This window comes from Mauremys reevesii, linkage group 4 (assembly GCF_016161935.1).
Source record: "Mauremys reevesii isolate NIE-2019 linkage group 4, ASM1616193v1, whole genome shotgun sequence".
Taxonomy (NCBI): Eukaryota; Metazoa; Chordata; order Testudines; family Geoemydidae; genus Mauremys; species Mauremys reevesii.
Genome location: NC_052626.1, coordinates 121,821,928 through 121,834,293, shown reverse-complemented (window position 1 = coordinate 121,834,293; position 12,366 = coordinate 121,821,928). Strand labels below are relative to the sequence as shown.

The window sequence follows — 12,366 nt, the reverse complement described above, 5'->3', positions numbered from 1 at the left end:
GAAGAGAAGAGACTCCCCACCAGCGTCTCTCTAGGGCTCCTGATCCATAGGATGAGACCTTTGAGGACCAGGAAGCGAGAGTGGACAAAGAGATTACTCCTCACGACCAACATTTCTCCATCTTCCCCTATCAAACCGCCACCACATCCTGGGCTGCTGATTTTAACCCATTTCAGGACCTTATTAAAAGGGTGGCGGATGCCTGCTTAAGGAGTCTCAGCATAAACTACTTGACAGCCTGCACACCACCTCCCCTGGCCGTGTCGCATTACCCATCCACAAGGCCGTGATGGACCCAGCAGAAATAACATGGCCTGGCCTGGCCACCATAAGAGAGCAGACACAAAACACAGTGTTCCCTCCAAGGACTCAGACTTCTTATTTTCACATCCCCCGCAAACGTCCGTGAGCTCGATGCTGTGAACAAACGTGGCAGCCAGCACCACCACCCCAAGTCCACGCCACACGGCAAAGATTTTAAGCATCTTGATTTATCTGGCTGTAAGTCGTGCTCCATGTAGGATTGCCAATTACCAAGCCCTCATGGCAAAGTATAGCCACACTAATATGCCGTTACTGAGCATCTTCTAATGGATGAGAGGGAGCAGTTTCAGGCAATCATTGCTACGGGCCAGCTGCTTGCAAAGATGTCCCTATAGGCTTCTTTGGATGCCACTGACACAGCTGCTTGTTCCATCTCCATGGCAGTGGTCATGAGGAGGGCTTCCTGGCTTCAACTGTCGGGTTTTCTGAGGGAAGTCCAAACTACATTTGAGGGCCTTCCATTCCAGGGATCAAACCAAGTTTGCCAAGAAAACTGAGAAATTCCTCCACACCTTAAGAGACTCTAGAGCAGGGGTCAGCAACCTTTCAAAGAAGTGCCATTTTTTGTTTTTGTCTGTAACCAAAATATTCCGAGAGCCGCATCACATGCAAAATGTTGGGGTGTAGGGGGGGGCTCTAGGAGGAAGTTTGGTGTAGGAGCGGGCTCTGTGCTGGGGCAGGGGATTGGGGTGCAGGGTCTGGGAGGGAGTTTGGGTGCAGGAGGCAGTTCTGACCTGGGGCAGGGGGGTGCGGTGCAGGCTCTGACCAGGAGGTGCTCACTACAGGTGGCTCCCAGCTGGCGGCGCAGCAGGGCTCAGGCAAGCTGCCTGCATGCCATGGCCCCATGCTGCTCCCAGAAGCGGCTGGCTGCTGGCATGTCTCTGCACACCCCATGGGGGGAGAGGGGCAGTGGAGTCCTCCTTGCTGTGCCTGGGCACTCAGCCCCCACCACCAGCACCAGACTGTGCGCAGGGCTCAGCAGGGCAGGCTCCTGCACAGTCAGCAGCAAGTGGTGGCTGCTGCTGCCTCCCCCGCTGCTGTGACCACGCTGCAGCCCAATGGGCATCGCTGCGGTTTTACTGAGCATCACCTGCAGATTGTGTGTTCCTGATGCTCACATGCCGGCCATAAGGAGCCCGACGTGGCTCGCTGATCTACGGTGAGTGCGCAGGGGACCAGCCTGCTGTGCATGTCTCTCGGCACTTGCTGGGAGCCCACCCTGCTTCCCAGTGGCCGAAGGCGAGCGCTGAGAGCAGAGCTGCTCTATGCTAGGATTCTCATCAGCTTGGGTGTCATTTCAGGGGTGACGACAGAAACAACCCTAGACAACATCACCTCCCTGCCTGAGCACTTCACCCCTGAGAACATGGGGCTGACCGACGTGATCTTCTTCTACAGGTAAGGGGGGCCTCAAGTTCAGGGGGGCGGGCGCCTGGGTCCCTGCTCGTCATCACCGCCTGCATAGCTCAGCATTGCCGAGCGCCACTCCTAGCTGCAGAGAGCTGCGGCCAGCTCCACACGAAGCCTTTGCCAGGCCCTTAGAGAGTAGTCCAGGACCTCCCTTCCCCATCCCAGGGAGCAAGGAACCACAGTCATATCCACTGTCCCCTTGGGCTGGGGGAGGAGAGGGCACAAGGATCTTCTCCCCACCCCCACTGTGTGACCTGCCTTGTGAAGTGCTGGGCCGTGCTGAGCATTCACACTAGACCAGAGGCCTTGCTAAATGCGGTGCCTTTGCCTAACCTGCAGGTCCAATGACGTGACGCAGACCTGCAGCTCTGGGCGGGCCACAGCCATCCGCCTGCGATGTGACCCCCTGAAGACAGGCTCCGGAGCCCTATCTGTGCCAAGGTAAGCACCAGGGCTGCCGTGCACTGTGGGCCCCCGCCGCTCTCTGGGCAGGCTCCTGGCTCAGTACAAGGCAGAACAGGCTGCCAGGCCCTGAGCTGTTTGTATCACAGGGTGTTGATCTGTTTGGTGTCCATAGTTTACCCAGCGACAGGTTGCAGTGGCAGCTTGCCAGCTGGTGGAGAGCTGTGTCCATTAGGCACGCCGTGGAGCCAGCTGCCCTCAGCCTTCTGAAAGCCCCCAGCAGCACTGCTCCCAGTCGTGCAGCCCCACATGTGGCAGCAACAGCAGGAGCCCTAGTGTAGACAAGGTGCCACTGCGGCATACAGACCCACTGTGAGCCAGCTGAGCTGGCCCTTGGAGCCCTCCCTGCACTAATGCTGCCCCCAGAGGGGAGGGACCTGTCTTGGTAGTGGTGCAAAATGTCTGAGAAAACCAGCTGGCCCAGCCACATGGCTCAAGGTGGAGCGTTGCATGCTGGGACCTGCCGTCTCTGGGCCTCCCCTCTCTTCTCCTGCTGAGAATGAGCTTCAGCCCACCTCACAGAAGCATTCCCCAGTCCAGATTCCAGCTGCCTCCGCTGCAGGGTGTTGCTTGTGGAGAACCCCCGACAAGGGAGGGAAGAGCAGGCTGGGAGTGCGGCCGCAGGCGGTGTGGAAGGGGTTCTTCCCACCCTGCACAGGACAGCCAGATTCTTTCCCCAGGCCCCTGGGCAGCAGCTGGCTCAACCTGAAGGCTGCTTTCAAATCTGTGTGCTAGACTGAGGCCAGCTGGCTGCCCTGGGTCCAAACTGGCCCTGCTCCTCAGCCAAGCTCTCCCGGACTGTGCTGGGGCAGTGCCGGGTCCTGTTCACTCCCCCAGGCCTGACCTGTGTCCCTTCCCCAGCCTCCATCAGGTTCCCTTCTCCTCTGGCACCATCCAGGCCTGCTTTTCACAAACAGGTCAGCGTTTCTAGCCCAGCTCCTGGATATGGGTAGTATCTGGTGCTTGCTGGGCACAGAGCTCACAGTTCCTCTCCAAGCCTGCCACTCTGGGATCTTGCCGTGTGTAGAAACAGCTGAATTTTCACAAATGGCTGCTGAGTTTGGGTGGCCAAATTGAGACGCTCAGGCCTGTTTCGCAGAAGCCCTGGGCACATTTCCCATTGCCATCCACTGAAGCTGTGAGCACCTGGCACCTCCGTGCCTGTGCACTGAGAAACAGCCAGCCCAACTCAGTGGCCACGTTTGGAGATGTGGGCCCTGGTTCCCGGGCTATTTGGATGTGCGCAAGGATTTGGGAGGCTGTTTCTGTAACCAAACTAAAGTCGGGTTTGCAGAACATGGCCTGGCCTGTCGCAGCATGGCGCTTCCCTGACGGCTCTGCCACCTTCCTCTGTGCATGTGTCCCTGTGTGAGTGCGTCCGAGCTGCTGACCAAGGGAGGGACTACAGCCAGTTCTCTTTGCTCTTCACTCCCGTTAGCCCCCTGGGCCCGGCCATGGGTGAGCCAGCCGGGGTTGTTCCTGTGTCACATTTGAGCAATAGAGCTGTGAGTGACGATCCAGTGCAGAGCTGCATTATGGCCTCAGCTAGCCTGGTGTGTCGCCAGGGTGTGACTGGTGGTGGAAAGCAGCCGGCAGGGTCTGTATTGCTGGGGATGGTGCCCAAGCCAGAGAGAGCCCAGCTTAGCTGCCAGCCAGGCCCCAGGGCTTGGACACTAAGCGTGCTGTGCCTGGAGTCACGCCGCAGCTCACCTGCAGTCCTGCCTGGTCACGCGGTGCTGCAGGCAGCGACTGGGGCTGGCAGCTCAGGATCCTCCTCATCTCTCCTGACAGTAAATGCCCTGATGGGACATGTGACGGGTGCACGTTCCACTTCCTGTGGGAGACCTCCACAGCCTGCCCCCTCTGTTCTGCCTACGATTACCATGCTATCGTCAGCGCCTGCCTTGGCGGGATCCAGGTGAGCTCTCACGCAATGGAGCTACGTCTCCATGCAGCATTGCAGTGATGCTGCCGCAGCGTTCTTAGTCCCTAGTGCCCTAAAGCATTCTGGGAGAGCCCAGCAGGTCTTCAGGGAGCCTAGAGGGCTTGTAGCAGAGGCCAGACTCCCACAATTCCATGGGAAATTCCCACAAGTCCCTGGGAATCAGTGCCCGTTCCCAGTCCTTGCCTCCGAGTGGAGGTCAGGGGGAATCAGGAGCTGTTGAGGTGGTGGAGAATGGTCCGGCAGGGCCTGAAGGGAGCGGAGAGCAAGTCCAGAGCTACTGGATGTGTTCCTGCCAGGGCTGCCCCAGAAGGAGCGGACTCCCTTTGGCACAGTGCTGCTCCGGGGGCCTGGCTGCACCCCCACACTCCTGGGACGTGTGGGACTGAAGGGAGGGCTTGTCTGTTTGCCCCCTGCAGAGAACCACATACGTGTGGCGGGAGCCGAAGCTGTGCTCAGGCGGCGTCCCCCTCCCAGAGCAGAAAGTCAGCATCTGCAAAACCATGGATTTCTGGCTCAAGGTGGGGATCTCGGCCGGGACCTGTGCAGCCGTCCTGCTGACTGTCATGACCTGCTACTTCTGGAAGAAAAACCAAAAGTGAGTAGCTGCCACCCTGTTAGAGGACTGCCACCTGGCTCTTCCCCTGGGGTTAGTCCTGACCCCCAGGGAGGAGTGTCCCCTGCTTGCCAGCACCACCTCCTCTGGGGGTGTCCCATCCAATCGACTCCCAGCTTGGACGAGCTGCTGGGACAGGGGCTGCTCAGCATGTGGCTGGGAGAGGAAAACGGTGCCCTGTACTGCCTAGCACTAGAACTGCCTGTTCACTGCAGTTTCCAGGGAGGTTCCACGGTGCCCTGCCAGGGACAGACCCACTTGCTGCGGGCTGGGTGCAAACCCGGCCAGGGGCAGTCTCGCTGGACACGTCCCCCCATTGAGCCCACACAATCACTCGCTCACAGCTCGCTCCCTGCTGCTGGACCCCAGGCTCAGCTGCCTCCTGATGCCCCAACCTACCAGCTCAAGTGGCTGCCTGGCCTCTGCACCCTGGAAAATACAGTACGTCCCAGCCACTCGCACAAACTCCACCTCAGCGGGATGCCCCCAGGGAGCTGCAGACAAGGGCTCCCAGGAGCCACTGCTCCCAGAGCTGCCAGGCAGCGCTGCCACAGCAGAGAGGGACAGCCCGCCTGTCCCAGGGAGATCAGTGTCTGCATCCCCGTTTTTACTGCACCCCAGATCTTTTGATGGTTTTACCACCCTGCACCCCCTGAATACCAGGGCCTTACAGTACACAGATCCCTTTGTGTATAGCTCTGGGGTGCCCACAGAAAGGGCCCAGGCCATCCACTCTGCTCTTCCTTCCCCTGAAGGTTGGAGTATAAATACTCCAAGCTGGTGATGAACTCGACTGCCAAGGACAGTGAGCTGCCAGCCGCCGACAGCTGTGCCATTATGGAGGGGGAAGATGTGGAAGATGATCTGATATTCACCAGCAAGAAGTCTCTCTTTGGCAAGATAAAGTCCTTCACTTACAAGGTGGGTGCCTGTCTCCTGTGCCGTTGCTGGGGGCAGCAGCCGTCACCAGCTCTGCAGATCACAGACGAGCCTTTGAACCCTCTTGCTTTGACAGGATGGGTAGAAACGCTGCTAGGGTACTCCTGGAGTGGCAGAGGGGACGCTGGTCTTGTGGTTATGGCACAGGCCTCAGAGTCCAGACTCCTGGGTTCCTTTCCCAGTTTAGACGCAGACCATTTGCAAGCCACCAACACCTCTGGGCCCCACTTTCCCAACCCAGTTTGCCAGTGGGGATTTGGCAGAACCGCTACTGTTTCTAAGAGCCCCTCACTCCCCACAGCACTTGCTGATCATACACACACTCCTTGCATGCCCGTCCCCAGAGCTGCAGTGAGCAAAGGGCTGGTGAAAGTGCTCTAGTGAAAGACAGGAGGGATGGGAATCCCCAGGTGTGATCAGGGAGTTCTTGGTCTGCTCTGAACAGGGCCTAGTGCAGACTAGGGTGACCAGATGTATCAATTTTATAGGGACAGTCCCGATATTTGGGGCTTTGTCTTATATAGGCGCCTATTACCCCCGTCCCGATTTTTCACACTTGCTGTCTGGGCATCCTAGTGCAGACTTACCCCAGTCTTGAAGTTTGGCTTTCTAGGAAGCTCTACCCAAGCTTGGTTGGTCCTGGGATTTTCCCTGCAGGGCCTCCTGTCCCAGCCCCTGTGTCTCCCTGCTTCATGCATCTTAACCACTGGGGCTTTGCAAATAGAAGCTGAAGCTGTCTTCCCATCTGAGCAGCTCCTCCATCTAGCCAGTGGGGAAGCAGTTACACCAGGAATCTTCTCGCTTTCAGATCCCTGACACACGGCACCCGAGGCTGTCTCAGTACTTAGCAGCTGTGTGGTGTAAACTGACAGCCCCGGCACCCTCCCTCACCTGTGCTAATGCCCGTAGCCCCACGGCCGCACCCCCTGCCCTGCTGATGTAGGATTACAGTGTTCTCACCTGCAGGGTTACAATGAACCACTTTGCAGCCTTTACCCCAGTAATGTGCTCAAATACAAATAAACTCCATTTCCCTGGCCTGGGCCTAGCTCTGACCGCAAGGCAGCAGTGCGGGGCCCTGGGTCTGTCCCAGATCCGTCGCTGGAGTCTCCTGCCCCCAGAGTGCTGCCCGTGATCGCTGGGACTGGAACCCACTTTCCCACCCTGGCATTGTTCCTGAGGCTGTTATTTGGAGTGCTTGCTCGTGTCAATTCAACCTAGGTGTGCACTCGCCACGTGCACCGGTGCCGGAGGTGGTGTCCCTCAGCAGTGTCTGTAGGAGACCGGCTCTGGCGCCCCCTGGAGTGGTGTGCATATGCTGTGGCCTATAGGGCGCCACTGGCTCCCCCTACCCTCAGTTCCTTCTTGCCGCCAGTGACGGTGCTGGAACTGTTGCTGCTTCAGTTAGTGCTGTTGCTTTCTTGTTCGTACAAACTTGTTAATCTTTGTTTTATAGTGAGTATAGTTTTCTGTTAGTAAATCTCTTAGCTATAGTTAAAGACTTTATAGGTCCCAAATGGGACTTTGCCTTGGGACGGGGCATGCCCCAATCCCCAGGCTTTAAGCCCTGCAATCGCTGCAAGAGGCCCATGCCTGTTAGTGAGCCACATAGCAGCTGTCTACGTTTCTTGGGCAAAGGGCACATTAGTGAAAAGTGCAAAATTTGCAAGTCTTTCAAGCCAAGGACTAAGAAGGAGCGCGATATTCATTTAAGAGCGCTTCTTATGGAATCGTCCCTCACCCCGGCACCGGAGCAACGCTCCGACTCGGCACCGAGCACCGTGACCGGGCGTCACTTCCCCTCTCTTTGCCCTCCCGGGGTAAGGCCTGTCTCCCGGTGTGCAGCATCCGGCACAACGAGGCTCCCATAACCCAGATAACAAATGAGCATGGGCCTGCCAGCGCTCGACTCCCAGCTCTGCAGCAGACATACTGTCACTGCCCATCTCTGGGCCTTAGTTGCCCCATCCCCCATCCCCAAAATGGGGCTAATGAGACCGACCCCTGTGCCAGGGCAGGTCTCAGGCTGGGTCTTATTTTATCTAGTTCCTGGAGACTCTTGGGTGGCTGGCGCTAGAGAAGCGCTAATGAAGATGATTTATTTCTAGGAGTAAGCTGCTAATGCGAGGCTCGCCTCCAGTCCTGTCTGTATGTCCATTCAGCAGTGCTCAGAGGCTCCACACCCTGCATCTGCTGCCATCCTCCCACCTGCCATGTGCTGCCCCTCTGGCTCACCCCAGCTGGGGGATGAGGCTCCTCCAGGACCCTCGGCCAGAGGGGGCCAGATGCAGGAGGGATGGAGGCAGGCACGGAGGAGTCTCACTGTGGGTGTGGGATGCTTCTCCCTTGGCCCTTCAGCTCACCCGTCTCATCCCGTGTTGAGCTGAGGGAAGGGTGCGGCGTGTGCTGGGTCTGGAGGGACAGTTGGCAGCAGGGAAGATCAATGAATCTTTGGAGTGGGGGCTGGAAGCTTCTAAGGCCTGAATCCACCAGCCTCCCCCATTTGCTAGGAGGCCCCCTGGCTTGCAGCCCCCTGCTGGCGGATTGGGGATCTGACGGCTGGCGCTGAGCCCTGCAGCTCCCTGGGCTGGAGCAGTGGACACTCAGCACCTCTGGAAATGAGCCCAGAACAGTCCCAGCCTGGAGTCGGCGCTGGTTCGTGGAGCTCTGCTGTCTTCCCACCAGTTTCTCCTTCCCCACTGCCCCTCCTGGCTGGGTCCAGCTGAGTCTCCATGGATAGCCCAGGCTGCAGGGATCAGGCCCTGGGGTGTCAGCATGTCTACACACAATGCAGTGACAGTCCCGGGGGTGTGGGAGGTGTCGCTTATTTCCACCTGCGCAGTTCCACTCACAAAGGCAGGGTTGGAACCCCCAGTCTCCTCATGCCCCCGCCCAGTGATGAGCTGCCAAAATCTTAGGAACCGATTCCCTACCAGGTCTTCAGCGGCACGGCTCCAGCGGGTAAAGGACCCGCCGCCGAAGACCCAGTAGGGAACCGCCCGGTAAGTACACCTCCCACCCATGTCCTGCCCCCGACTGCCCCCATCAAAAACTGCAACTCATAACCCCCCCCCCCGGCTCCTTGTCCCCTGACCACTCCTTCCCGAGAGCCCCAACCCTAACTGCCCCCCAGGACTCCACCCCCTGCCCAACTTGCCCTGCTCCCTGTCCCCTGACTGTCCCGACCCCATCCACCAACACCCCGACAGACCCCTAGAACTCCCGCACGGCGTCTACCCAACCACCCCTTCCCCATCCCCTGACCGCCCCCCAAGAGCCGCGGCCCCATCCAACCCACCCCCGCTCCCTGTCCCTGTCCCTGCCTTATCCAGCCCCCGCAACCCCAGCCTCTTACCCCCGCCGGGGCCGGGCCGGAGCCGTGCCACGCGGCCGGAGTCAGGGCTGGGGACCGGAGTCAGGGCTCGGCCGGGGCCGGAGCCACACCACGTGGCCGGAGTCAGGGCCTGGGATGGGGCCTGGGCCAGAGCCGCGCCGCGTGGCTGCAGTTGGGACCCGGCCCGAGCCGGAGCCGCGCGGCCGGAGTCGGGCCTGGGGCCCGGCCCAGAGCCAGAGTCAGGGCCTGGGCCGGGGTCCGGTCCGGAGTTGCGCCTCGCGGCCAGAGTCAGGCCGTGCGGCACCTGGAGCCCTCCTCGCGCCCCATCCCCGCCCCAGCTCACCTACAAGAAGATCTGCTTCCCATGAATCAGCTGATTCGCGGGAAGCAGGGGAGGGGGAGGAGCAGCTGGAGGGAGCGTCAGGTGAGGAGGTGGAGCTGGGGCCAGGGGCAGGGCAGGGAGCTGGCACAGATTTCGTTAAATTTAAAAGCCTTTTTAGAACCGGGACAACCGGTTCTAAAAGGGCTTCTAAATTTAACAACTGGTTCTTGCGAACCGGTGGGAACCGGCCCCAGCTCACCACTGCCCCCCCCCCCCAAGGCTGAGGAGAGGGGGAGGGGGCACACAGAGCAGTGGGGAAAGCAGCTGTGGGGCTGGAGCAGTGGACTGAAGGGTGCATTAGCAGACGGGGTGGCCGCTGAAGGCAAAGACACACTAGCATTGCATACAGGGCCGTCCCTGTTCTCCGACCGTCGGCTCACTGGGCTTTTGCCAGCTGATGAGAAATTGTCTAAACCAGGGCCCTCAGCCTAGGGGCGCAACCCTGGGGGTCACAAACACGTGCCAGGTGGTCACAACCATCCTGCTCTTCCCAGATTGCTATTGGGACTGGGATCACCTTTGTGTTGTGTGTTGGTACAGTGCCTAGCGCCATGAGTCCTGCTGCAGCAGCAGGCATGGGCGCCAACTTATATGGGCTCCTGGGGCTTTAGCCCCAGGAATATTCACAGTCAGGGGCTCTGCTCCAGCAATATTTGGAGCTAAGTTTCTCCCCTGCTCTGGGCTGCCGGCAGGCAGCTCCCGGGAGCCCAGAGCCTTTTAAATCCCAGCCGCGGCCGGGAATCAGAAGGCTCTGGGCTGCCCGCAGCGGCGGGGAGCCCAGAGCCTTTTAAATCCCAGCCGCAGCCGGGAGTCAGAGGGCTCTGGGCTGCCTGCAACTGCGGGGAGCCCAGAGCCCTTTAAATCCCAGCCGCGGCCGGGAATCAGAGGGCTCTGGGCTGCCCGCTGCGGCGGGGAGCCCAGAGCCTTTTAAATCCCAGCCGCGGCCAGGAATCAGAGGGCTCTGGGCTGCCCGCTGCGGCGGGGAGCCCAGAGCCTTTTAAATCCCAGCCGCGGCCGGGAATCAGAGGGCTCTGGGCTGCCTGCAACTGCGGGGAGCCCAGAGCCCTTTAAATCCCAGCCGCGGCCGGGAATCAGAGGGCTCTGGGCTGCCTGCAACTGCGGGGAGCCCAGAGCCTTTTAAATCTCTGGGATTTAAAGGGCTCTGGGCTCCCCGCGACTGCCAGCAGCCCAGAGCCCTTTGAATCCCAGCCCCTGGCCGCTGATTGCCCCCTCCCAAAACCCCTGCCCCTAACTGCCCCTTGGGACCTCAGCCCCTATCTAAGCCTCCCTTCTCCTTGTCCCCAACTGCCCCCTCCTGAGACCCCACCCAACTTCCCCCCAGGACCCTCCTACCTGTCCCCTGATAAACCTCCTGGACTCCCATGCCTATCCAATTGCTGCCTGTCCCCTGACTGCCCCTCCGAACCTCTGCCCCATCCAACCCCCCCTGCTCCTTGTCCCTTGACTGCCCCCTGGAACCCCCTACCTCTTCTCCAACCCCCAAACCGCTTACTGTGCCACTCAGACCAGCGTGTCTGGCTCCGTGTGGCTCCAGACAGTTGCTGCCATGCTCCCCCATGGAGCCTACAGCCCTCTCCCACCCCCAGCACCTGCCTTCCAGATTTGAACACCTCAAAATTCAGGAGTGCTCAAGCTCGGTTTGGGCAGCTTTTACTTCATTTCTCCCAAATCAGTTTCCCCTGCAAGGTGCCAACTGAAGGTGATGGAGAACAGAGAGATCGGGTGGCCTCCTAATGCCTGGAAAAGAGACAAAGGCCGGAGGAGGGAGTGTTGGTGCCTGTGCGGACTTCTGGGAAGTGCACGGTGTGGAAGGGGATGCTGTGATGCTTTGGAACAACTCCATACAAAGCCAGTCAGGACTCTGGGGGAGCCTCCTCTCTTGGAGCATACTGTCTCCAGGGCAAGAAGCTTACACCTTCCCGGGTCTGACCTCGGAGCATTCAGCCCTTCCACATCATGCACTTTCCACAGCGAGTCTGCCCAGGCTGGTCCTGGGGCAACCAGAGGTCCCTGTACCCCAACTCCGCAGTCAGATGTGACTTTCAGCCAGACAGTAAAACAGAAGGTTTATTAGATGATGGGAACACAGTTTAAACAGAGCTTGTTGGTACAGAAAACAGAACCCCTCTGTCAGGTCCATCTTGTGGGGTGGGGAGCCCAGAACCAAGTTCTGGGTCTCTCCCCATTTCCCCAGCCAGCTCCAAACTGACACTCCCTCCTCTGGCCTCTGTGTCTCTTCCCGGACAGGGAGGCCACCTGATCTCTTTCTCCCCAACACCTTCAGTTGGCATCTTGCAGGGGAAACTGAGGCACCCACACAGTCTTCAGAGAAAATATTAAGAACATTCCCACTTCATCACAACAGGTGCAACAAAATATAATACTGTATATTGAAGTAGGCAAGTGCTGCTTCTGACTTTCCACTTTTAATTGACCCTTGTAATCTTATGGCACTGACGCGTTGTAGCTTCATTTTGTATCGGCTTACAGGGCGGGAGCAGGGGGGCACCACCATTTTGGGCCCCACCAAAAATTATACAAACCTGCCGCCTATGGCAGCAGGCTCCTAGGCACTGTGGGCATATAAGTCAATGGGAGGCGCTCCTTGGCGCAGGGTGAGATGCGCTGACCGGAGCCTATTGACAACTACTCTCTGTTGCTGTTCCCAGAGGACGTCGGACGGGTTCGATTCTGTCCCGCTGAAGACCTCGTCGGGTAGCACAGACATCGACCTCTAAGGGAGCCTCAGCCCCACTGCCTTTGCTGCAGGATACCTCGCCGCCACCCCCTGGTGAACCCTGCACCCCGACAACTCCTTGTGGCCTTATCAGATACACTTTTAACTTGAGCTGTTGTTGCTTTTTTAAACAAACAAACTCTGAAGTTAACATTCCCTCCAAAAGAAATCGCCAAATACAGGTGTGTTTTTAAACGAC

The 12,366-nt window shown here is 58.9% G+C and overlaps 1 protein-coding gene across 1 annotated transcript in view; it reads left to right on the top strand.

Annotated features, from left to right (window-relative positions):
* Positions 1 to 12,366, top strand: part of ELAPOR1 (endosome-lysosome associated apoptosis and autophagy regulator 1) — a 101,754-nt gene extending 89,388 nt beyond the window's left edge. Inside the window, exons 17-22 of the mRNA XM_039538045.1 lie at positions 1,626 to 1,722; positions 2,074 to 2,175; positions 3,988 to 4,114; positions 4,558 to 4,736; positions 5,510 to 5,675; positions 12,100 to 12,366. Of these exons, the coding sequence (XP_039393979.1) occupies positions 1,626 to 1,722; positions 2,074 to 2,175; positions 3,988 to 4,114; positions 4,558 to 4,736; positions 5,510 to 5,675; positions 12,100 to 12,168 (740 nt within the window). The 3' untranslated portion in view covers positions 12,169 to 12,366. The remainder of the gene's footprint in view (positions 1 to 1,625; positions 1,723 to 2,073; positions 2,176 to 3,987; positions 4,115 to 4,557; positions 4,737 to 5,509; positions 5,676 to 12,099) is intronic.